The 25,706-nt window shown below is 47.2% G+C and overlaps 3 protein-coding genes across 3 annotated transcripts; all 3 read right to left on the bottom strand.

The window, feature by feature from the left end:
- Positions 1-611: 611 nt before the first annotated feature.
- Positions 612-5,018, bottom strand: TMPRSS12 (transmembrane serine protease 12). Its single transcript, XM_075724892.1, has 5 exons — positions 4,925-5,018; positions 4,245-4,443; positions 2,850-3,121; positions 1,910-2,052; positions 612-848 (listed from the first exon to the last, which is right to left on the bottom strand). Exons 1-5 carry the CDS (start codon positions 5,016-5,018, stop codon positions 612-614), a joined length of 945 nt encoding a protein of 314 aa, XP_075581007.1.
- Positions 5,019-5,837: 819 nt separating this feature from the next.
- LOC104024148 (thiol S-methyltransferase TMT1A) lies at positions 5,838-7,536 on the bottom strand. The gene is made up of 2 exons (XM_009480355.1): positions 7,033-7,536; positions 5,838-6,074 (listed from the first exon to the last, which is right to left on the bottom strand). Exons 1-2 carry the CDS (start codon positions 7,534-7,536, stop codon positions 5,838-5,840), a joined length of 741 nt encoding a protein of 246 aa, XP_009478630.1.
- A 2,245-nt stretch (positions 7,537-9,781) lies between these two features.
- On the bottom strand, positions 9,782-12,170 carry LOC104026892 (thiol S-methyltransferase TMT1A-like). The gene is given in 3 exon segments (XM_009480356.2): positions 9,782-10,018; positions 11,677-11,813; positions 11,816-12,170. Coding segments are annotated over 3 exon segments (729 nt in total).
- Between the last annotated feature and the right edge of the window lie 13,536 nt (positions 12,171-25,706).

The raw sequence follows: 25,706 nt of genomic DNA, 5'->3' as shown, positions 1-25,706 counted from the left end.
TATCAGGTCTCTTACAGTGGCCAAGAATAAATATTTAGTCTATGAAACAGCACCCAGAGATCTTTTATTTGCTGTGTCCTTTCAGCAGTCAGAGTGCTAAGTTATTTGTGCATGAATTTTAGTTGTCACTAAAAATAATTAGTGGAGAATACCTTTTATCTTTCTGCAGGTTTTTTTTTTTCCTTTTTAGTTTTCAGTTAAGCTGAGCCACTGTTCACTAAAAACGTTTTGTGCTCTGCTGGTATTCACCCAGCAGAGGGAGCATCTGCCATCTACAAAATCGTGGTAGTATTACTGAGTAGTACTTAAGCTTCTGACAGCTGGAAAAGCATAGAAATAGGGTAGGAAAAAAGTATTGTCAGTTGGTAACATTTCTATATTCGATTTCATTATTAGGGTCAAGGTCGTTATCATTTCCTCCGCTGTTAGTATGGATATCAAAGGCAGAAAACAAAAAAGATAACACAGTTGCAAACACGACTTCTAAAAAATAAGTGTGTGTCCTTTGGCTCTTAGATTTATTCTGAAAGAGGAGTTAGCTCTTTTCAAAGTTGTAACAGGCAGACCAGACCTCTACGATGATGACGCAACGGTTTGTCCCTTTAGAAAGTCTACGCAAGTGCTGTAGGTATCACGGTCAGAAAGATGGTAAGTGTAACACTCACGGGATTCACAGCCTTGCTGCTCAACAGAAGTTCAGATTTTATCCATCTTCTGTATTGAGACAGACGGACGTAGATCCCAGGAAATTTTGCTTGGCCACAGCCAACTCCAAAACTAGCAATCCCTATGAGATAGTATTTGTTGGTACTAGGGTAATAGCACGCTAAAGGTCCACCGCTGTCTCCCTATAAATAAATTATATGAAAAACTAGTAACGTATGTCCCCTTCCAGGAGTCAATGTAGAATGAAGTCAGTAATGCATCCACTTTTTTCTTTAAACTTTTTTTAATAAGCTAACTGGACAATAATAATGACAGTAATACATGGATAGTAGTACACAGACAAGATAAAATTCGGTGGTGCTGGGTGATGCTACCTTGACTAGAATACCACACTTGCATTAGTTTCAGTGTCTTTAGCTAAAGTTCTGTTGTTTTTCTTTCTGCACCTTTTCAGGTTAAGGCTTGTCTCCCTAAACTTTCTCACTCGTAAGTTAATAGGAGAGTATGTTGTCCGCACAGCGTGTAAGTACCAAGCACACGGTAGTGACTACACAACCTGAATCTTTGCCCTATCACCTACTTAAAGGAAAACTGCTGAGGAAAGCAAGAAGTGGATCAAAGTACTTATGAATATGTTACGGTTTTTAATTATTAATGTCTCTGTATCACAACTGGTGCCCCAGCTTTTGCATACTAGTGTTTCTGACCTGAAAACTGTCTTTTCTGAGGAAGAGGTGCTGATTGCTCAGCATTTAAATAAAAATCTCGCCACATCACTGAACCGTATCACTTTCCAACGCTGCTACTCTCTTTCAAAAGCTAAGAACAGGGAAGATGCTCGTGTGCTTCACACAGACTGCAGATATACAGTGATACATGTGTGTGTATCCATACGTATGTTTGGGTAATGTCCTATCACTTACTGACATCTTTGTGGCAAGTGGTGTATAAATACAAAATACAAATGTGTTTGCTGTTTTTCTCCTTTCACTTTAACCTATTCTTGTCTTCTTCCGAGTATCACTGAATTCTTTGTGTGTTTCTGAGATGCGTTTTTTCTTTGGAATCACCATCTCGCCTCTCTTTCTATTTATGACGCTGCTTTTGCAGTTTGACATGTTTTCTGTTTAGTATTTCTGCCATTTTAATTAATTATGCTACAAGTGCTGGTCATCGTGACGCCCCTGGGACTCTGGCTTGGTGGCTTCCGTAGTGGCAGGTCAGGCACAATGTTCTTTCTTACCTGACAGGTGTCGGTGCCTCCCGATCGAGAGCCAGCACAAATCATGTTGTTGTTAACCAGGCCTCCATACGCATCAGAACTGTTACAGACGCTAGAAGGAATGATTTCCACTTGTGCTTCTTTTAACACAGCCGAAGTTTTACCTTTAATGGAAGACAGCATAGAAAGGTAAAATATGCTGTTGTGTGTAGCAATTCTTACTGTGCTCCTTTTTTCCCGTTTAGCTAGCTTGGGCATATTTCTGTACCTGTTTAGACATGTACGTAATACAGATTGTGCCTACCTCTAATGGAGTTAAACTTCAGTGGGTTAAGGATTTGCAGACTTGGATTTGATGTAGTTTTTGCAATTCTTATTCTGAAGAAACATCAATGATAACAATGCTGCTCACTAGCCTTGCTCAGAATGTCAGAGGTGACTTAGCAGCTAACAAGCTTGTACGATCCCCGGCTGTCTTTGAAATATCCACACAAGAAAGGTGCACACCACCAACTGACATCATGCCAAATTTGTGCTCATTGTGATTAAAGAGAGAATTTGAGGGAATGCAGCCATTTGTAAAATACATGGGGACCCTAAGTTCACAATGCACGGCATCAGAATTGTTGTTTTTCAATAAAAAAGCTATTTCTAGCAGACAGCATTGAGTAGCTGGACCATGAATCTGAACGTCAGGCTAGTTTATATTCCTTTTTTCGTGTTATACTTGGAAGAAAGGCTAGAAAGCTTATGCTACAGATGGTTACATCTGTAGATCTAGTCTGCTTTCAACGGAAAAAATAGTCAAAGCAGATACTCAATTGTGGAAGGATTTAATGACGTTGCGTGATGAGACTATAACCTGAACAAATTCAGCTCTCTCTGGGTGAGCTTGGGGGACTGGAACCCAGTATTAGTTATGTAGCTTAAAACTTGATCAACAACGCAAGCAAATTTTTACCTTTTTCTGCTGTATGTCCCCAGCCAGTAATAAAGCATTCTGTTTCATTGTCAGTGTATGGGTAGAGGTGTGCAGGAGGCAGGCAGATAGGCTGAATGTAGTCACTGTAGCGTACTGCGGCATCGAGTTCAAGTAATGCAATGTCATTTTCAAATGTTTCTCTCTTGAACTCTGGGTGCACAGTGATGCTTCTAATATTTCTTTTTGCTGTGTGTTCGCCATGTTTCCAAAGGTTATGCACGCCCAAAACAACTCTCCAGGAATACGGGCCCCTAAGAGAGAGTTCATGTATTTTTTACAATTATGTTAAAGTAATTTTGATGGCATTGTTTTAACCAATTGTTTTACTGTTGGCTTATGTGCCTTTAGGAATATACATTGAAAATTCTGTAGGAAATATTTTCTGGAACATACTTGGCTAAATACCATTTTGTCTGTTTTGAGCACTCGGTTTGCCTAACGCTGGTTATTTATGCCTAAAGCTGATACTTAGATTTTGCTTCCCACCCCATCTTGGCAGAGGCCACCCAGGAGATACTCTTTTGAAAAAGATAAACACATGGATTTATTTTGCAGAAAAGAAGCAGTCTTAATCTCAATTCAGAGATTATTACAGTTCAGTTTCCCTCAGCTCATGGTTATGGCAACACAGTCGATATGAACTCGCCTGAACTAGTGTGCAGATTTTGCAACCACAGAAAAGACAACAGTGATCAAATAGCTGAAATGCAGCAGAATTGCTGTAGGTACAATTAAGAGGCCTGTTCAAAGGAGTGTTTTTTACCATATTGTCAAAAAAAAAAGTAGGTAAGTGCCAAATTGTTGGGTCCGTTATACAGGAAAAAATGGAAACAGTGTTAAAGCTTAAAAATTGTAATGTTTCTAATCTAAATATTGCAACATTGTCTTTTTGCAGTGAGCTTTACTAGTTTAGAAAAATCTATTAATCAGAAAAATTAGAGCTCCATGAAAAAAAAAGCCCCCAACCTAACAAAACCATCACCTAGATCAAAAGCAAACGACCCTTTGTTCAGAATAACAAAGGTTGTTCTGGGCCAAGCCAGAAGTGTGTATCCAAGACTTCTCGATGTTGACTTACAAAGATGTACATTTGCATTCTATGCTGGGCTGGCGGCCGTCACCACACGCGACCATTACAGGAAAGGTGACAAAGGGGACGTTGGTCCTTGGTGCCACGACCGGCCCCTCCGACGGGCCGTATCAGTAAGCAGGAGCTGCATCGTTTGGGCTGCACATGGGTCTGCACTGTGAGAGCTCGGTCTGTGTATGTCCCCTTGATTTCCCTTTTGGTTAGAGATACCACAGGTGATGCTTTGCTGATCTACTACGCCCTCCTCGTACTTAATAAAAAGAAGTATTAGCAGGAATACGTACTCCCTTCCTGTAACGCAGTGGCCGGCGGTAAGTACTGAATTCTCATTAATTAAAACTCCACCACAAATGTGTGCAAACTGTACACCAGCTTGGTGAATCTGGAGGCTAACTGTCCACGGCCACGCTCCAGTTTGAGCGGCGTGCCCACCTACGATCCGGGATCCTAAGATGCTGTCTAAGAGCGGCCGTTGTCCGCACTCTGCAAAACAGAAGAGGCCGTTACAGCGTTCAAACTGGAAAACAGCTTTTGGTGCACTGGCAGCACCTGGGGGTTTGGTTTTGGGAGTTTTTTGGGGGTTTCTTTTTGGTTTTTCTTTTTTCTTTTTAACCTACAGTGTTACTTGCTGTGGGATTTTTGATGTTTGCAGCCGGAGCCCAGCTTCTGGAGATGCCGGGGCTGTTTTCTTAGGTTACATGAACTGTGTGTATTTCATCTGGTTACATATGTATTTCTTATGTATGGATTTATCGTGCGCATTGAGGGTAAGCGCGTTCCACTCGCTGCTGCTTTATGAATTCACCCGATTCAGGCCTAGATGAAGCTTGTTCGTGTGTGTGTGGGGAGCCATGGGGCCACCGCAGCCCACCCCGCTTCGCCCCCTCCCCGCCTGCCCTCTCAAGCCCTTAAACTGCCCGCCACGGCCCTTCCCACACCCGCCCCTCCGGTGCAGCCACGGTACCCTCAGCGGAAGCCCGCGGGGCCACCACGGCGGGCAGGGAGCTGGCCAGGAGCAGCAGCAGCCGCAGGCCGCCGCCGGGCCGGCCCCGCCGCATCCTCCCTCGACGGGCACAAAATGGCGGCGGGGCGGGCGCGGCGCGCGGGGGCGCCGCCAACGGCCGCTGAGGCGGCGGCGGCTCCGGACCGAGCCGCGGCACCGCGCAGAGAAACTTCCCGAGCGCGTAACGTTAAACACGAGTGTTTAATGCTCTGCTGGCGAGCAGCGTCGGACCCGGTTACCGCGCGGGGCGGGCAGCCAGCCAAGTGCCAGAGAGGCGTCGGTAAGTGTTACTGTGGGGAGGCTGGAGTGTGCCTGCTCCCCCCCGCCTTTTGTAAATAAGTACTTGCGCCTGAGCTAAAGTTAGGTGTTAAGCGTTCGCATCTGACTGCTTGTTCCGTGAACATGAACATGAACATGAACACGAACAGCTGCGGCAGCGCCTGGGGAGAGGGGAGCGGGTCGAGCCCAGCACCGGCGCAGGCAGCTCACCGAGCCCTGGCTGCTTCCCAGCGTGGGGAACACCTGAGGGAATCCCCTCCCAGAATTAACCAGACGTAGGCAGAAGTTCCCTTGAGTTAATACTTTTTTTTTTTTTTTTTTTTGCCTTCTGGGCTGTTTTGCATTCTCTTGCAGCCTCCTCCTGGGATCCACAATGGCTGCGCCGGGCTCTGGGGAGGCACGGTCAGCAGCGCCAGCGCTTCAGTGGTGTTTCGAAAACTGCCCCTCTCTTCTTATTTGATGCTTGAACTTAATGAAAGTCCTTCACCGTGTTACCTAGATTCGGATGTCTGGATTAGCCTGTGCCGTGTTGTTCGTGTTGGTTATGTCAAGGAGTTTCTGTGGGGACGGGGGAGGCGGCGGCGGGCGGCGTGAGTTACTTCACAGCGTACCCGATGATGTGAGGCTGAATGGGCATCCAGGGCAGCGCGACGCTTATGTGTTGTAACTTCAGCTCCGAGAAGTTGGCCTGTTCGAGATTCTTCCATATCTCTCTCGTTAGGCAGCATCCAGCAAAGATGAGTTTCCAAGTCGGGTAGAAGATCTGCTGCCAAAAATACATCCAGCTGGAACGATCGGCAGCCACGTGCTCTACGAAATAGAAAGCACCTCCCTGGGAAAAACAGAGAGAGCTGCAGCAGGTGCTGGGGTTACGCCGAACTTCTCCCTCCATCCCACCTCCTCCCAAATACAGGCCAGTGCCTGCGCAGCTTGCTTGCTCATCGGTATTCTCCCACCCCTTCCCTGCCCGCTTTTTGCTTTTGTGGTGTCAGTTGGAATTAATGTAAGCAGGAAACGTGCGGAGTTTCAAAACGCCTGTTCAAAAAGGATGAAGGATTTACTTAGTTGATCCCTCTTTTATTATAGCAATAGTTTGTTGTCTTTTTGTTTCAATTACAGTTGCTAGCATGTCAATTTTTTGAAGGAAACTAAGACAAATGTATAAATCCTACTCAAACTCATCAGTTTTTGACAACCCAGAGGACTGTCTCGAAAATGCCATTTTAAAGGCTGGAAGTCTATTGCAAAAATACCCCAACAAAACAGCTTTTTTTTAATCTTTAGCTTCATTAGTATACTACAGGCAATGAAGGCATTTAATTAGACTGTTTTAGTCATACAGGTAGATCAGCCCTACTTCTAAGAAGCTAAAGCTGTTAATTTAAAATGCAGACTTTCAGCCTTGATCAGAGAGCTTCCCACCCAAAGAAAATCTGGTGTGTGTTGGGAGAGACACAACACCACAGGAACCGGTTCTGCTTTAAATGATACGCTGTAATTGCTTATAAAATTACTGGCAGTTCCAGTTACCAGACTGTGTTACTTGTAGGGTTTTACTTTTAAGAATAGGGCAGACTGTCCAGCATGTTGCTACTGCTTTGCACCATTTAGCAGTGCAGAGTCGTCGTAAATCTGATTTAACTAGGGAAATAAACTGGGTCTGGTTTGTAAGCTCAAACCCAACTTTTTTTTCCTTTTTTTTCTTTTTTCTTTTTTTTCATTTCTTTTGGTGCAGTGCCTCTGGAATAGATCATAAAGGTAATTACAAAACTTTTTAGTCAGATACTCACTGGTCTGAGCACTCGCAGTACCTCCTTCAGGGTGCCATTCACACTGTGCACAGAGCAGAGGACCAAGGTGCAGATGACAGCATCCACGGAACCGCTGGGCACCTGGTGCAGGTCTTCTCCTGCCGCTACTAGGAAACGCTCGTAGTGGACGTGCTGGTTCTTGTTCATGCTTCTCAAAAGGGCTTGCTGGAAGTTGGTGTTTATGTCCGTGCACGTAACTTTGCAGCCTGGTGGGTAGAACTGGAAGTTAGCACCGCAGCCGGTCCCGAGCTCCAGCAGTTTCAGTTCTCCTGAGGGGCTCGCGAAGTCAGGTAGATTACGAAACAGCTCCTGTTTCTGCTTCTTTGCTTTCCTCTCGTGAACTGCAGAAAGCTTCTCTAAGAAGTAAGGAAAAAATATCTTCTTACAGAAAGGCTCCCATATGCCCAGGAACGATAGCAGGTAGATGGGCATGGCGAGCAGCGCGAGGCAGGCACGGAAGAAGAGGACGCTGGCCTCTGTCATTTCGAGTGTGGGGCAGAGGATCTGTACTCAGCAAAACTAGTTCTTCTGTGAATTAGAGCCTTTGAAGTTCAGACCGAGCTGCATTCACGTACTTGCCGTGTTCCTCTTGAAGTATATTCAGCTCCTTGGATTGATCTGCTAGACTTTTCTCTAAAGCTGATTTTAAAGTCCGGTCACAGGCAAGGAAGAGAAAGAGGACTGCGTGCTGAACAGTTGCGGTCCCAGCTCTGGGGGAAGAGGAGCTGCCAGCCCGGTTACGTAACTGGGATAAACTGGGCAGTACAACTTTGTGTGTAACCACTGGCAAAATGTCATGAGATGCCCTAATTTGGCGTTCGGCAGTTTCAGGTTACAGTTGGTATCTCTTAAAGCAACCGTATGTTGTCTTTAGTGAGCTGAAGGAAATTCATCTGAACTCTGGATTTGCTGTTGGCGTTTCGTTAGGAGTTTGATTAATGTTTCATTTAGAACGTGTTTGTTTAAGAGTTAATTTACCACCCCATTGTAAGTAGCTGGATGAGCTAATCAGCTACTTGCTCTGTGCTCTCTCTGCAACAGCAGTTTGCAGTCCTTCCACTTTGTGGACACCTGAAATACTTTGGTATGCGATATGGGCTCCTTTCCAGTGAATGACCTTGCTTCTCTTCATTATCTTTCAGACCTTTGATGGGAACCATGGAACGGAGAGAAAACAATCTATCAACTCAGTAATCACTGCACACAGTATATGACATGGTTTATTAACCTTATCAGCTTGAGTCAACAACTAATGGTCCATTCTATGCTAGATGTGTTCTGTAAAGCTTCAACTTTGCAGTCGGCAGTGCTTTCTTGAAGGACTTGGTAGCAATGTAGATTAGCCACTAGCATTTAGTTGTCCCACTCCAGGTGAGCCTACTATAGGGAAAGGAGGACTTCAGGTCCCTAATAAAGGCAGTTCTGTTGTGAATTGCACTGGAGAATTCTGTTTTCCTATTGAGCGATAGGTAGTCCCGTCGTCCGATGAGTTACCTCCTCCCTCTAGTGGTAATAAAGCAAATAGAAAATCCAGCATACGGCGGCATCGTTACTAGACTGCTTTATTAACGAACTCTGTTGCCATACCTTTGTACCTCCACCTTGTGGCAACTACATTAGAGAAACAAATTTGAACAATGGGAATTACTTGCTGTGTAGACTAGCTGGATGTGTATGGAGCACAAAACAGAGACATTAATGCATTGTTTCTTATAATCTGCACCAGGTTTTAACTCCTTGCTGCTATACTGCAGGAAATGATAGAAAAAGTTAAAGAGTGGTCAAGAGAGCAGCACCTTCTCTTGGTGTCCTAGGGGAGTTTAACTGGGCAACATTGCTAATGCAACTCCTGGCTTTTAAAAGAGACTTCTTTACGGCGCGATCTAATTTGGAGGGAGAGTAGAAAATGAAGAGTTTAAGCAGAGGTGAAACATGTTAGTAGAGCATGACAAAAGGGCTCTAAGGACATGGCTGATCTAGTAACAGCATTTTACAGCGGAGATGAGATTTCTGCCATCTGACTTAACAAATGCCAATTTTCTCCCAGCGTAAAGAGAAGTTCCGTTTTTTGCTTTGTAGGTGGCTGTTTCAGGTTAAACCTGCGCTGATAACATTAGCATCTGATGGCCAGTGAGAACCATGCCTAGTGAACTGGTGCTGTAATGAGCACTTCCCTGAATAAACAAAAGTCCTGTCCGGGAGGACTGTACTGGCACGGGCAAGCAAATGCCTGCTCGTAAGTATATTCATAATGGGAAGAGTGAAATGAAAATGCTCGTACTGATGCCGTATCTATTATGCATGTGTCCTGTATCGGAAACGTTAGAGGTTGGGCATTATTCTCTGCCCTTAGAAAAACGTTAGCCCTCTGTACTTGCTTGCATGTATCTTCTGTTCCCTTTCTTCCCTCTCCCCCTTCTCAGCTCTCTGGTGCTGACTCCTCCTTTATTCTGTATCGGACTGAAACGTGGCGTCTAGCCTTCTGTCCAGTTTGCCTGGTGCCTGTGCAGCAGCTCTATTTCAGAGCTCCATCCAGAAAGCCTATCTAACAAATGGAAGAATGTGATTCCCAGTTTGAATGGGCTGTGGATTCCCAGGAAGTTTTCCGTACTGTTATTCTGCGTAGCCAGCTGCTGTGTATGGGCTGACTGTAAGGGTGAAAAACCTTCTATAAAGCACGAAAGGAGTACTGAAGGGAGGGCCTGTGTCCCGCAGTGCTCACGGTCATTTATTTTACTGCATACCCAATGATATGAGGACTAGTAGGAATCCAGTAAGGTGCGACATGAATGCGCCTCAAATTCAGTTCCGAGAAATTAGTTTTCTCCAGCTCCTTCTCTGTCTCTCTGCTCAAGGAACACCCATCTCCGAAATACTTCCAGACTGGGTCACAGACCTTTTGCCAAAAGTAGGTCCAACTGGAACGATCTGCAGCCACGTGCTCCAAGAAGTAGAAAGCTCCACCCTGGAAAACAGTGCCATAAAAAAAACTTTGAAGGACTTAGGGCTGTTCACCTCTGTACACAGAATTTTATCTTTTGTATATTGGTAACCATGCTGCCTTTTATCACCTCGCTGAAAACCACCCTCCTTTCCTAGATGTTATGCATGCTAGAGTCATGTTTGGTTTGAACTGTGAAGTCCCTAAAAGTGTCTCCCATTCCGTTTTCGTTGAAGATAGTGGTTATTGCTGCTCGACTACACGTTTACGGATAGGTGCAACTTAGGGTTGTGCAAGAGGCAGTACGGTCTGATGGCAGGAACTGCTGCCACCGGGGTTTTGTCTCTGCCTTGGATGATCTCGGACAAACCGCTTTAACTTCCTTGTGTTTCAGTTTTTCTCATCTGAGAAATGTGAACAAACAATTTGCTTACCCTGCATACCAGCAAGGAAAAGAGTTTATTTTATGTTTATAAACATGTGAAAGAGCTTTTGCAAGCAGAAATCTAGTGCCCCAAGCTACGGTCAGTGTATTAGTTTTGTCATTGTCAGTCTTGTGAATCCTACCAATGTTTAATTGTGTCTTTGACCATGTCTGGTCAATGTTTTCGTGTTTATAAATAACAGATAAAAAGCAAATCTGCTATTGTAAGCAAACCTTTCCTGTAAAATTTGTTCAGTGGAGCCAAACAGAGAAGTCAGGGGTTCAGAGCTGATATTTCCTTCCTCTTCTTAGTGGAGCGTGCTCGGTATGACCTTATTCCCTCTTCCCTAGTTTTTCTTTGTAGGAGTGCACAAGATTGCCTTCAGGAATTAATTAGGTTTTCAGGCACATGCAGGGCCAAAGTCTCATTTACACATGGAGGCTCTGGCCAGTTACACAGATTGAGCTCACCTGTGTGGACAGGATTTGTGTTAAGTTTAATTTAAACTCTTCCCCAGTTATTCTAACTGGAGAAAAAAGCCTGGACAAGCAATATGTGAATGTGGCATTTTACAAGTGTCACCTTAGATTAAAATGAAAATACCTGCTTAGGTGGCTAAGTTTTAAAGATAAGAGAGAGAATCGCTAGAGAGTACACATGGCGACTATGAACTGAAATTGTTGGGATAATTTACCCGTTTTACAATGCACATCCCTTCCTGCTTCCCTCCCCTTAGTCCACCCTTGTGCTGCGGTAACTCTCCTTATCCAGTACAGCTCTGCTCCTCCTCCTCCTAGCTCCCAGCACCTCCTGGGTTGTTTTGGGGGGGGGGGGGGGGGGGGGGGGGTTGCATTTTCTTCTTTTTCTTTCTGAAACAGCTTTGCCCTTGGAGTTTTTGCAGGTTGCCCAGCTGCAAGTGCAGGAGCCAGGCTGCTCGGATTGAGTAGCTGTGTCTCTGCCTTGGCCGGGCAATCGGCACCGCCTTGCAGGTACTCCGGACCTTGCGCATGCGTGCGGCACACCAGTCGTGCCGAGGAGGGAGAGGAGAAGCAGGCTGAGCTGGTTCCTTCACCTGCAGGTGAAGCAGCGCAAAAGAAAATTACTTCAGTGGATAAGTGGGTACGATGGTTGGTTTTAAACTCTTTCTTGGCCTGGTGCAGGCGATTGCATTTATCCTAAATGTAGGTCAGTACGTACAACTTGGCTTATCACGACACAGATCGGCATCCCAATCTCCCTCGCGCTGCCGCAGCTTACCAGCCTGAGCACTCGCAAAACCTCCGTCAGGACTTTCTTGACGTTGGTCACGGAGCACAGCACTAAGGTGCACACCACCACGTCCACGGTGCCGTCCGGTATTTGATGCAGTTCCTCGCCAGAAGCAACACCAAATGTTCAAGCTTAAGGTGCTGGTTCTCCGAGAGGCTCTTGAGGAGGAACTTTCTGAAATTGGGACTAGGGTCGGTGCACATCAGCTGGCAGCCTGGTGGGTAGAACTGGAAATTGGTGCCGGTGCCCGTGCTGATTTCCAGCAACGTGAGCTGGCCCGAAGGACCTGCAAATTTTCTTAAGTTGCTGAACAGCTCTTGTTTCTGCTTGTAGACCTTACGGTTGTAGATGGGTGCCACCTTGGCCATGATATATGGAAAGACTTTCTTATAGAAGGAGTCCCATAAGCCCAGGCAGGCGAGTACGTGGATGGGCAGGAGGAGCAGCTGGAGGCATCGCTGCAGGCAGGAGGCGAGCAGCATGCTCGGGGGCACGCACACCCTGCCCGCTGCTGCCAGGGCCGGCCCCGACCCGGATGTGTATGTCTGTCCGTCCCGTCTGTCTGGCCGCGCGCCAAGTGCCCTCTTATAGCGGCAGCGCTTGTGGGTGTGCAGAGCCGCTGGGAGTGGGAACACCGGGCCGGGGCGGGGGGAGCTGGCCCAGCCCGGCAGCCGGGCCTCAGCCAGCGGGCGTGCAGGGCTGTACCTGCTTGTTAATGTCCAAGCTGTTTCGAATGCGTCGCCTGTACGTAAGCGTTTAACTGGATTGAGCCTGAGAGCTCGCGTCCTGCCTGCTTTGAGCCTGTGATCCGGGAGAAACAGCCGCCCCAAAGCCCATGAGTGTTCTGCTCTTCAGTTTTGTGGCTGCTGTATCATCGCACCTCTGACCGGCTCCCGAGCGGCTGCGACAGGGTGTGCGGTGCACGCTCACCGTACCTCTCGCCTCTCCCAGCAGCTCGCGGGTTTAGGTGCTAGCTCATCTCACAGACGCAGAGCTTGCTTAAGAACCTCGTGCGCTTGTGTAACAAAAGGATTGCACCCGCGGTACAGGAGAAGTCCACAGCAATCTCTCTGGCCACCCACATGTAACAACCTGTTTACATTACATAGCCATTCCAGCTCTGAACTTCGGTTAGCTTCAGCCAGCTTGCGCGGTGTCCGTTCCAGCAAAGATGCACGGTCACCTGGCTGTTATTACAGCAGACACCCTGCGTGCTGTGCAGAGGCGTGTGTATGACATGTCCCTGTCCACAAAGCCTGGGAACGGACGAGGCAATTCAGAGGTCACTACGCAGAAGGTGAAGGGAGAAGTGAGGGCTGTAATGATGAAATAAGGAAAAGGCAGTATCCTTATGAAGCAATTTTTTTTTTTTTTTTTTTTTTTCCACTGAGCAGCTGTGTGCTCCTTAAAGAGACAGCACAGTGCCAGGTAGTTATTGTTCAGATTGAGAATTACAGAATTTTCTTAGTTCTGTTGCCTAAGTTCTGGGTAGTTCTGTCCTCTTTTAACCCAAGGAGGGGTTTTATGGGTTTTATTAGCTTTACTCTTCTGATTACAGGCAAGCAAAGCCCATTAGCTGGAGTTGTAATATTTATCTGCTTTACAAGGCAGCATGATTTTGGAAATACATTCAAACTGTGAGTATGCGCGTTTCCTGAGGATTATCTTTCGACCCGGATCGGGATAGGGGACTGGACGGTCCTGCCGGCTGTTCCGAAGGGTGGATGGGGCAGTCTGTGGAAGTACAACTCTGTACAGTGATTATGCTGAACTTCGTGCCCCTTGTCGACAGAGTCTCTCCTAGCCTGTGCCAGGATCGCTTAGGTCAATTAGGAACTCTTTTTTTTGTTATCACTGTTCAACCTCTGAGGGCATTGACCTATTTATTTCTTTAAGTGCCTTGCTTAAAGATATCTTACACAAACTGTAATAACGCCCTTGGGGCCCTGGAATGTCCTTGAAGTATTTCTGGTGCGTGGCCCGCCCCAAAGGGACCCGTGTGCCCACGGTTCCCAGCAGCTCTGTGGGTGCCCTAGTTGGAAGCCGGGGGGTGCTCCTGCAGTTCCATCCAGGGCTGGGCTTGGCTTGCCCGGCTGCAGCACTCTGCTTCAAGCTGCTGGCACCGTTAGCTATGTAGAGAAGGGGCTTTTTTTCTTACGTTATGTGACTTAACTCTCATGTTTGGACACTTAAACTCTCTATATTTGGGAGATGCTATCCTGTTTCTCAGGAGTTTGTTATCAGTGGATTTCTTCCTATAGTTCAGTGTTTTTATTTGCACCTATGCCACATCTGCTGGAAATTTAAGCCTTAGTGAGAACCAAGCTATGGAAGGTCCAGTTTGGACTGAAAATTTCTCAGAATCTGTAGCTTTCTGGAGCACCTTAACACATGTGTAAGTGCTTTTGATTAGTTATGGCTTGAGATACCTACTTTTTTTAGGTTGCGTCTGCCCTTGCGTTACAGTAGGGTAGTCCCATAAAAGTCAGCGATGTAAAGTGAGGGCAGATTTAGTTCCTCTGTAATTTCTAAAGCAAGATAAACGAGTTCTCCACACAGCGCTGTGTCCTGCTACCTTGTCTGCTCAGCACACAACTCCAGCTCTGCTCAGAGGACAAAGATTTAAAAATTCTGTGAAGAGGACGTTTGTGCCAGGTGGATTCTTTTTCTTTTCTAAACCAGCAACCTAATACTGTTTTCCTGTGTTTCAGGTTGTTCGTTCAGCAACACAGGCACAGTCTTATTGAGAACAAGAACTACGTTAAAAATTGATCCTAAAATTGCAGTCATAAATTATAGGCGTAACATTATAGGCGCAAATTCTATGTATAAAGGAGGACGGGTTGTCTCTCAGCTGAGGAAAGGTAACTTGGGTCAATTATTAGCACTCTCTTATTCACTATTTTACTGGAAAAACCAGAGATCTGCGTGTGTGACGGGGCTGTAGCTGAGGACAGCATTCCGTAGTAGGCTTCCAGCTCTTCAGCGAGCTGCTGGGCATTGAGGCGCTCCGCAGCTCCCCGGGAAACCTGCCCGGTGCTGAGGAAGGGCCTGTGAGGGGAGAGCCGATCGCCCCGGGCGCAGGCAGAAGGAAGGAGCCCATGCGGTGCCTGGATCTACCGGACCGAGAGCATCACTGCGTACGTGATGGAAATGTCATTTTGGCACTTTTTCATTTCCTTTGTAAAATCTCACTGTTCCCAGGTAGTCCAGGGATGAGGTCAGGGAGTTGCTCTTGGTGATGCAATGTGCGACGCGCGTGGCCATTTGAAGTTTTAGCTTATCCTGAAGCTGTAAAAAAAGAAAGAAAAAAGAAGAAAAGCGTTTGGCTGACAAAGTGTCCCTTTGGCTCTGTTGAGGACATCTGTCACAGCGCGCTCTGCGCGTGTTTGTCGCGGGACTTTTGCACTTATTTCTGAGGTCTGCTCTGCGCGGGTACCAAATGAGGCTGGGGTGGAATACTGGCCAAACACGAAGTTTGGCTCCCATGGTCAGAAATCGCTGTTCTTGAGCCGCATTCGTGCCCGGGCTGTCTGCACGGCCGCCGGCTGCTCGGGCGCGCTGAGCTCCTCCAGCACCGGGGTTTTTTTCTGCTGGAACCGCGACGGTTCCCGCTCCTTGGGATGATGGCGGCGGGGGCGGATGCCGGGAGCCGTGTCCGCGCTCCGTGGCACCGGTACCGGCCGGGCAGCCCCCGAGCAAAAGCTCAGCTTAACCCGGCCTCGAGCTGCGCCCTGAAGCCGGCGGCAGCGCTGCGGGCGGGGAGCGCCGGGGCCGCCTCGCCCCCCTCCCCGGGCAGGGCTGGGCTCCGCCGGCGCTCGGGGAAGGCGGCTCCTCTCCGGGGCAGCGGGCTGCCGCCGGGGTGTCCCGGCTCCCCGGGGCCGGGCGGGGGGTTCCCCGCGCCGTGCGGGCGGCGGGAGTTTTGCCACGCTCCCTAAGCCCTCTGCCGGCAGGCAGCGGCTGGGCAGGGCCGGCCGCGCCGCGCGGGGGGGGCAGCGCCGGCAGCGCACCAAGATGGCGACAACCGCAGTTCCTCCTGCAGCTCCCCCACCTCCGCAGTCCAGCAACGCCTTGCGGGAGACGCGCTAGTGCAGCGGCCACAGTAAGTTGCAGCCCCGGCGCCGGGACCCCGCGGGGGGCGCCCGGGGTCTCTCAGCCTTTGCTCCCCCGGATTTTTTTTTTTTCCCCCCCTCAAATTCATGCCCCCCCCCCTCCCCCCCGGCAGCTCACACTCTCTCCCTGCCCTCCCCCCCCCCCCGGCGGGGGCTTTGCCGCAGAGCGATTTTCCGGCAGCTCTTGGCTCGCACGGGGGGCGATCTCTGGTGCAGGCGGGAGCCCGGGGTAGCCCCTGCCCCAAATCCGCTCCTTCGGCGGCGGCGGCTGCAGGGAGGGGGTGCCCGGAGCCTTGCCCCCTCCACCCTTCGGAGGAGAGCTCGCCCGGGGGATGCCCGTTCGCTCGGGGAGGGGGTGCCGGGTGCCCCGCTTCTCTCCCCACCCAGCACCGCCCTCCACGCCCCAGCAGCAGCCGGGATCCCTGGGGCTCCCGGGGCAGCCCCTGCCCTAGCCGGGGGAAGGGCCACCCACCCTCGTCCCGCTGCGGCCTGAGGCCCCGTGGGTGCCGGCCCTGCGGCCCCGGGTCAGCCGTCCCCCGGCTGGGAGGCCGGGGCTGGGGGGCCGGGGCTGGGGGGGGGCAGTGGCCCCCTGCGCCCACCCAGCAGCGGGAGCTCCGCTGGGGCCGCCTTCTGCATCCCCCCCGCAGCGCGGGGAGCCCGCGGGGCCCTTCTCGCAGGGCCCTAAATTGGGGGCTGTGCTCTTTGTCTGCGTTGTGGGGAGGGAGAGAGGAGGGGTGATTGGAGTTCTCGGTATCCCTTCCCCCCTCAGCCCTAGCTGCAGAGCTGCTACATCCCCCCACCCCCCTTCTGCTGCCCGGGGAGGGGGAGAACTTGGAGGACAGGGGCAGCTTTGAGGTTCCAGCCTGACCCAGATGTTGGCATCATGGTTTGCGCTCAGGCTTCCTTCTGCCACACAGATTTTGGGGGAATGGTGAGGGCAGATTTATTTTATTTTTTCCTTCCGGAGGGGGTGAGAGGGAGGGGGAATTGCACGTTCACAAGCTTTTTCTATTAAAAATCTGGGTGTCTTCTTCCCCTCCCCCCCTCCTTTCTGGTGCAAATTATGCCCAGCTGATGTGGGGGTGGGGAAGCTGGAAGAGATGCTCCATGGCAGTAGCTGCAGATGATCCGAGGTAAAGTCTACAAGTCTGACGGGAAGGGGAGCGTGTGTGAGCAGAAAGGCTGCGCGTGAGGGCCAGCACAGCTGGAGCTAGTCTTCTGTAAGGGGCCTGAGCTGAATTTTGGAGGGGGATCCCAGGTGTGGTAGGTTCATCCACCGCTGGCTTTCCACACGTGCCGTGTTGCTGGGGATCGGCATGAGATCCTTGAGGACTTGGACAGGTGGGGTCGGTTTGTGGGGCGCTGGTTGTGTTTCTGCTGTGTGTAGGCATGTAACCTGGTCCTCGTAACACTGCAGCATTCCACCCCCACTGGGAACCCATGACCCGTATGTCCTCATTTCACACTGGGGAAGATTTAATTGTGAGGAAGGAGGGTGTTCTAGGAGCCCAATTGCCCCTTCCTCCCGGTATCTTTAGGGGCAAAAAGGGGAGAAAGCATTACATCAGTGGTTTTCTCACAGGTGATGGCTGGCAGTCCTGTTTTGGAGGGAGGGGGCCTGGAAATACTCTTGCATAGAGCGTTTATTTTTCTGTGTTCGTGATGGATGCTCTTCTGAAAAGAGATCACGATACAGGCCAGGCGGCCTGCGGGAGGTAACCCCAATGGTGGCTGCCGTGGAGCGCTGCCTTCCACGGGGAGCAGCACTTCGGGGGTGAGTTCCTCTCGCAGTCGCCCGGTGTTTCCTGTAAGAGCGTCGTGTGCGATGCTGGAGGTGCCGGTGGAACCCGTGTTGGGCTGGGGTGGCCAGCTCCCGGGGGCGGCAGGGCCCTCACGGAACCGGGGTCCCACCTGGGGCTCCTCACCGCCCGTGGTATCTCGCTGTTTCTGGGGGTGCTGTTATGTAAAGTTCGTGAAGCTGTTTGTAATCTATAAATAGCCTCTGGTGCTGTAAAGCAACGGGAGAGGAGTTAATGCGTTTTAGAGTAATAAACAAATGGTCAGTGCTCACAGCAGTGCTCCGTGATGCAATTTTCCGTACAAGTAAAATGCGAGGCCTCTCAGAGCTTGGCTGGTTGTGTTTTCCATCTGCTGTGTGTTCAGGAAGTCCCCATTCTTAGCTTCAGGGATGTTTAAATAAAACAATTAACAACGTGACCGAAGGGCTGCTTGATCCTTTTTTACGTGTTTCAACACTTCTACGCTGTCATTCATCCCGGGTGAAAGGACCTGCACCTATTACAAATAATTTAACCAGTTATAGAAGCTCATACATGTGGCTTGTGTCTAGATTGTGGTATAGATATTGTACTGCTCGGTGGAACAAGTATCATTATGTGAATATTTTGCGAATGGAGGTGGAAAGCTAGGTTTCTAATAAACAGGAGAGAGAGTGATTGCATGTTGCAAGAAATTGAGCATGGATGTACTTCCATTCTCAGCTAAAGGAGGTGAAATAGAAACAAAGTCAGCGCTGAGTGAAAACAAAGTAGCTTGAAAACCTAAATCATGGTATCATCTTCCTCTTTTTTGTTATGTCTGCATTCATTTGTGGGTTTGCTTGGCTTGTTGAGCATGCTTTTTCATTAAAATGAACTGATACGGCTTTACATATCAATTGATCCTTACTATTTTTTGATGACTAGAGAGGAGATTGGCCCCCGGGCCGTATGTGACTCGGGGGCATGCTGTGTTCATGCAGTCACATGATTTCCATTCACTATCGATTGCCTTCCTCCCGAAGCGCCTGCAACTGCCATTGACATCAACAAACACACCAGAATCAATAATTTATTGTTGTGCTCAAAGAAATGGTTTGGATTAAAGAAGGTGTGGTAAAATAACAAAACAAAAGCACTAGAGTTGAGAACAGGCACCGGGAAAATAACTGAAGAAACCACGGAGAGGAGATTGCATGTGATGGCTTGTGTTAGCGGTAGTGGGGTGGAGCACTTGTCATCGTTGGACTGTTGGCTTGAATCTAGTGGGGTTCGGAAATAACCAAATGCTCAGACTTTCCCCCTTACATGCCCTGTTATTCCACTTTTGTGTGGAGCGGACAGTCGCTAAGCTGGAGAATACAAGTAAAGAAGAGGTGGCTTACTGCTGCAGAAGCGTGTTAAAAATCCTCCTTGACGTTAGCTCAAGATCCAAGACTGGCTTTTACCACTTCGCATGAACTTGTCTTACGAAAGACTGTCTTTAGATGCTGTTCCAAAGTTAGAGGAACTTCTGCCTTCTCTTCTCTCAGTCTTGTCCTGCAACAAAGTATTATTCCTGCCTAATGGGGCGCAGCAGCATACAGGGTATTTTAAGTAGAAAGAGGAGCCAGCAGGAACTGGACTGTAGCAAAACTGTGAAATTGCTCCTTTCTGAAAACAGCCATTTCAAAACGCAAAAATCTTGCTAAGACCTTGAAGTCCCATTCCATGTTACACTGTTCCTGTGCTAGCAGAAAGGTATGAGGAGTTTATAGAGAAAGTATTCTGAGTAGTTAATTCCAGGATGATTTTTTTTTTTTTTTTTAAAATAAAGCAATAATGTTTTTCATTGCTGAATAGCATATAATGCATTGTGAACTTTACAGGTAATGGTCTTAAAGTTACATAAATAACTTTAAACATACCTACATAAACCTTCATTGCTAACAAAGTAGGGAGCAGAAAATATTGGAAATTACTAAAAGCCATCTCCTTTCTGTCTTTTTCTCTTGATACGTACACTGTTACTCATTTTTGCCAGAACTGCCCATATGAATTTTAAAACCAAATAAAACATACCTGCACGCAGTTACTCATTTCTGTATGTTTGGGCATGCTCTCAAACCGCTCGGCTTGGCTGCTGAGGGAGGAGGTGGTGCTTGCTTGGCATCAGAAGCTCCTGCAGCTTGGGGGCAACCTCAGCGGCATCTGGCTCTCTTTGGCCATTGAGATGATGTTTCTGGCATTGGGTTTTGAGGAAGGGTACTTGAAAACCAGAGCGGTTGAAGCTCATCACAAATAGCTTATGTATCTGTCCCCAGTGCTTCAACTTACCTAATTTTCTTTTCATGGCTAAGGGCATGCCCAGACATAAGCTAAATTGTTTCTATAACTAATGCTAGACAAGAATATTGTTATTCTGGCAACAAGAATAATAAAAAGTTGTCTTTATTTCCAGGCATGTTGAATTCCTGGCAGTTCTGTGGAAATCTGAGAGGTGACAATGTTCAATATCATTAAAAATCAGACTGCTTCTAAGGAGCCTAACTCTTAACTGAAGTATGTAACTTGTGTTATAGTTACGAAGTTGCAGGGCTGGATGCCTGATCCTTAGGCCCTTTGTGGATTTAGTCAACCTCAGTGATTTAATATGACTTCAGTGAGAGAGATATTTCACCTGAGTGGACAAGTACTCTAGAAACATGAGGTTGAACAACAAATGCTGCTATTCCAATGGCGTTTCCAGCAGGAGATGAACTTTTTTTTGACTGTCTGGTGAAATCAGTAGCAGGGTGGTAATGTTAAGACAACTAGGAATAGCTGCCATTAGGGGAGGGTGCTTTTTGTGTAATCGGATGAGATATGCAGGGAGTGATAAGAAAAGGTGAAGACAGCGTAACTCAGGCAGCCATAAGGCAACACCAGGCCTGCATGGGTTGTATTCCAGAACATTGCAGAAATTCCGAGATCTATGCTGTGTAAGAGCAGAGGACTAGAAGGGGGGATATTTATTCTCCTTCCCTTCGTATTTGTCCATATTTGTCCCATTTGTTATTGCACCATGTGTAATCACACCATCTGAGTGCTCCACCATGTTAAATGAATTCCTCCAAAAGTATTGGGTAGAATAACTGTTACCTTGCTCCTATTTTATGGGTCACCGATAGGCTGAATGAACTGAACAAGGAATTAAATTTGGGTTAGTGTCTTAACTATTACGCAGTAACTCTTTTGAACAATTCTTTGTTCAGAAGTTAGGCTTTAAAAAGGGGAAGTCGAAGTGCTGCACTTCAGCTTGCTTACTCTGCGTGAATCGCGCAGTCCCTGTGTGAGATGGTGATAAATGCAAGTCAGCTTTGAGTAATGGCGAGCGCAGGGACCTGGAGCGCTGGGGCTAGCCGTCTGTGGCTCTCGTAACTTACTGAGTGACACTACAGAATCATACTGCTACTGGTAGGCATTGAAAAAACCCACATTACTAGCTCTTTAGTTTCTCAGGTTTTTGTTAAAGCATCTTTAAATATTAATATGTTTTCTAACATTTTTCTGTTGCTTTTGGTTGCTACTGTGCTTCTCTCTCCTCCCTACATTTCTGTTCATTTTTTCACCTTTAGAGGTGTGTGTTCACGTTCGGTTCTGCCACTGCTGTTTCAAGAGCGTTAACTGCTTTCTTGCCCTGTCCGGAGTCTGCCCTTGAGCTCTGCTTGGAGATGAGTGCTCAGGGAACTTCTGCAATGTTTTACATAGGGTGGGGAAAATGACCAGCAACAAAACAATAAATATTGCTTGAAAGTGGAAAATATTTCCTTTTTCTTTGCTTTATAGCATCAAATGTGACATGAGAGCTTTTCTGAGGGAAAGGTTCCTCCTGCATCTCAGCCAGTTGTATTGCTGTACCTTTTCATTGATAAAATTGGCCTGTTCTAGACACACAGAATTTACTGCAGGTGGAGAAGATCGGCGAGTTCTTCTGAAGGCCATTTCCAGCCATGGAGTTTCTCAGGCATGGATATTTTGGTTTGGCTTGGAGCTTTTTAGGCTCTCATGCAGTAGAATTTGAGAGGGCTGTTCGTCCACACTATGTTTTCCTTTCTGCTCCAACCCTGCATGTTCAAATCAAAAGCCACGTGTGTCTGTGTGGGTTACATAAAAATTCATATAAAATTCCTTCTCTCAAAGGAACTGAAAGACATACTGTGAATGACTGAATCTTGCAAATTAATAAATGAAGAAATGTATTAAAGCAAATATATTGCCTCAAAAGTGTTTTTTAATTTATTTTGACAATCAGCTTGAATAATTTATTAGAATATTTCATAATGTACTGGTAAATGGACTGCTGGGAACGTTTAGAAAAAATAATTAAGTCTTAGCAACTGGCCACCTCAGTGCAACATTTTTTCCAGTGTAAAATCTTTGATCTTTGAAAAATGTGCATCTAAATATGCAATCTGGCCCCAGGGAGTTCTGCGCACCAAACTCCAAGTGCCTGGGACAAATTCCCGAGTCCCCCGAAGTCACTGGGATCCCCAGCAGCGCAGTGGCGTTCCTGATGCAGTTACCCATAGCTCGGTAAAGCACGTACCCCCTTCTCCGACTCTACCTGGATGGTGGGTCTTTGTCACAAGTTTCAAAATGTTTCTCTTGGTAGAGGTTGAGGAATCGCATGTGGAAAGTGTCAAACTAAATTCTAGCATTTATTCTTACCAATTTCTGTATATCCCAGCACGGCCATACTCACTTGTAAAATAAAATTTACAAGCCTTTTAGCCTAAAGAAGCTTGCCGTGCAGAACAGCCCAGGCTGTGCTTCAGCAGACCAGATGTGCCACTGTGAAGTGTCTTTATTGACAGACGAGGAGGAGCCACCCAGCTCTCCCAGAACACGCGTGGGCAACAGGACAGGTACTGGTGAGACAGGAGCTGTCTGACTCGCAGGTGCCGAGCTGGCTGCGCTGGGTGTAGGGAGACGGCTGTTATACATGGCCCATTAACAGGACTGGCGCCTGGGAGAGTCCCAGTGCTTGTGATCAACACCCACTTCTACCACTGATTTCCAGGTGACCTTGGACAAATTCTTTTCCCTTTCTATGTGTCTCTCTCTGCAGAGAAACTTTTCTTCTTAAATCCTGAGATCTTCAGGATGAAGATAGTTTAATATTTGTTCATTCAGTCAACACGTGGGTAAAAACTAATTTTGGTAAAGGTCTTTAAGTAGTAGTTTTATTTAAAAAAATCAAATAATTAGATAATACCTGATGTTTTTTGAATACCCTCTAGGAACTAATCTAAATACACAAAAAAGGGAAAGCTCACCCTCTTGGTTGTGCTTCCCACACAGGCTTCTACAGCAGAAAGTCTTACTGACATAGGCAGGCTGGAGCCTGGATTCACCCAAGAAGCAGATGTGCCGACGCCCTCGTTCTGTGTGGCTGGTTTGGGGGGGGTGTTGTTGTTTTTTTTTTTTTAGCAGATGTTCATGCACTCTAAACTCATTCTGTTCTTCCACTGAATACTGAAAAACCCCTCCCATGGTGAATGCTGACGGGAATATTATTGTATCCTCATGTAGAAGTTTTTGTTGTTGTTGAGGTTTTCTTTTCTTCCTACTGAGAAGAGTGGGACATTTTGAAAGTGGAAATCCTTGATAGTCTCACCATTTTTTGCTTCAATAACAAGTGGAATGCTCCACGCATCCCGTTTTGACCGCGGCTCCTTGCAGGCAGAAAGGGCTGCAGGTGTGTTGGTTGCATGACTCTGTACCTGCTTTGAACGATCACGTGAGCCTGGAGAACTTGGTGGGCTGCGTAACGGAGGCGTTTCAAACTGTTTGTCTGTATGTTTGGGGTTTTTTTTAAATAAAACTAGCTCTCTGAAGTGCCCTGGGTAGTTATGTGTGTGTATGCCGAGTAAAGGTAAAGATTAGGGGTTGGCTGTTGGAGCTGCAAAGCACGACTTGTCATCATAAGAACACATCATGTGCTATCAAAGATATAAAAACTGCTATATGGGTCTGATTTAAGCAGTTAAATAAACATTCCATTCCCATCCTTTCAGTTTACATCCTAGTTTTGTCCATTATCTTAATATGGGATAATTTACTGGGAAAACAAATGAAGTCAGGACAGGCAAGAACTTCCCAAGAAAGGAAAGCCCCAGGTCACTGTTGTGTATTGACAGCAAGCAGGTAACAGCCCTGTGAGTAAGTACCAAATGCTGAAACAAAAGCAATTGCTTCTTGTAACTTCAGCAGCAGAACAGTCTGCACCATGTGTGAACACGAGAACAAGTAGCGCGAGGCAAACTTGTAACCTGGTTTATCGGTATAGCATCAAAGCGTGTCTGGAGTTATTAATGGACAGGATCTTTGCAAAACCGCTGTGATGTGCAGTTGCGTACCAGATGCAGGAGGGATGGTTCAGGTTTTTTGTTGGTTTTGTTTGTTTGGTTTTTTTTTTTTAAATGGCCACTCTAGCAGATTAGTTGGTTGCTTCCAGTTGCTGGTTGTGTAATTGTGCATACAAATCAGGCATTCATTTGTGCCTTCATTTTTTTCCCTTTTTTATGCTGTGTCCCTGAGCTACTTTGGTTTCTAAATTCAGGCCTTACATATTTATCTGTGCCATTCAATTAGACCACATCCCCAATGCTGCTATATAGTTTCACAGTATGTGGGAAATTTGGTAATTAAATGCATGCAAATGCTGCAAGAATAGAATAAATTAATTTTTCCTTAATATCAGCAGGCTATTCTATGATGTTTCTAGAGATAGTGTGACCAAGATACTGGCTTTTCTTTCCCCCTCTTGCCATTTTTTTTGAGTCTTCATTGTTATTACTCTAGAAATACCTGATCAAGTTTATATGAAAAGAATCCCAGCCCAGGCTACGCTGTGTAGTTACATAAGGAGGGAGATCTATACTTCAGTTTTTTGGATCTCCTAATAAAAGCTGAGATGGAAACAGCATTTAAGTTCTACCCATGTGATGCAGCTTTAGATTTGCATGTGAATCAGAGCCTTCAGAAAGCGTGTAAATGGCAGTGTCACAGCTGGAGCGAGGCAGTTGCAAGGAATAACCTGAAATCGCTTGGAGGGCTACTTTGCACCAGATGTTCTGGCTTTTGGAAATACCCCAGGTACTATATTGAAGGCTGGGATCTCCAGGTGTTCTTAAAAAGAAGGACTCTGTTATTTCTGTGCTGTATTTATTCATGAAGTCCACTGCAATCCATAGAAAGTTGTGATTCTTGGTTTCGGAGCATGCCCATTGCTGAGGCTGGGCAGATGTGTCCCAGCCCGTCCTTACGGATGTCGCAGCTCATCCCTCCGTTTTGGTGATGTCTCTGGCCTCTGTGGACCCTTCCCACGTGCATACAGTACAGTCTTCAGAGCCAAGGCCTGTAAAGACCATTGGTGGCTAACATCATGCTAAAATAGCTGAATTTTAACCATTCCATCCTATATCATAGTTTTCAAGGAATTTGAAACATTCTTTCAGTGATTCCAAATTCAATATATATTTTGATGCTGTGTGCGTGTCAGCTTAAAAGATCTGACCTTACTGATGGTCTTTTTTCCTTACTTAAGGGCCCTTATCCTGCCTAGCTTTTGGATTCTCTGTGCCGTATACTCGTGGTTATTTTGCCTCTCCTCTTGAATTCATTGCCACTTCGGTGTTCGGGTTCCTCCCTGAAGTGCCAAGCCATGTCAGGGCTGGGTTGTATTCCAGCCTGCAGTACTGCAGTGCTGTTGCATCAGTGCAGGGTTTCTGTAATTCCTCTCCTGCCTTGGCCTCCTCCTGGAGTGTGAAAAGCTTGAAGAGGTACCAGTAGCTCAGAAATGCAATATATTCTTGTTGCTGGTTCTCGAGCAAGAGCTTGGCAAAAGGTGCAGAGCTGCAGAGGGTTTGTAGGCGGCTGGATTCAGATAAGCGAACTTCCTCGCAGCTCTTCTCTTTTGTAGGAGTGGGGGGAAGAGAGCGAGGTGCTCTTGGTAGGGACAGTGTAAAATCCTGTCAGAGGTCTGTGCTCCTTTGCAGGTTGGAAGCTCTGCGACGTCTTCCCCAGCTGTGCTTCTGTACCTCATCCGCTTCCCTTTTCTTTTTATCATGGAGAAGTGCTCGTTTGGGTTGCAAAGAAGGCTCTG

Source organism: Pelecanus crispus, chromosome 26 (assembly GCF_030463565.1).
Source record: "Pelecanus crispus isolate bPelCri1 chromosome 26, bPelCri1.pri, whole genome shotgun sequence".
NCBI classification, from domain to species: Eukaryota; Metazoa; Chordata; class Aves; order Pelecaniformes; family Pelecanidae; genus Pelecanus; species Pelecanus crispus.
The sequence above is the reverse complement of the archived record's forward strand: the minus strand, read 5'-3'. Positions and strand labels throughout refer to the sequence as shown.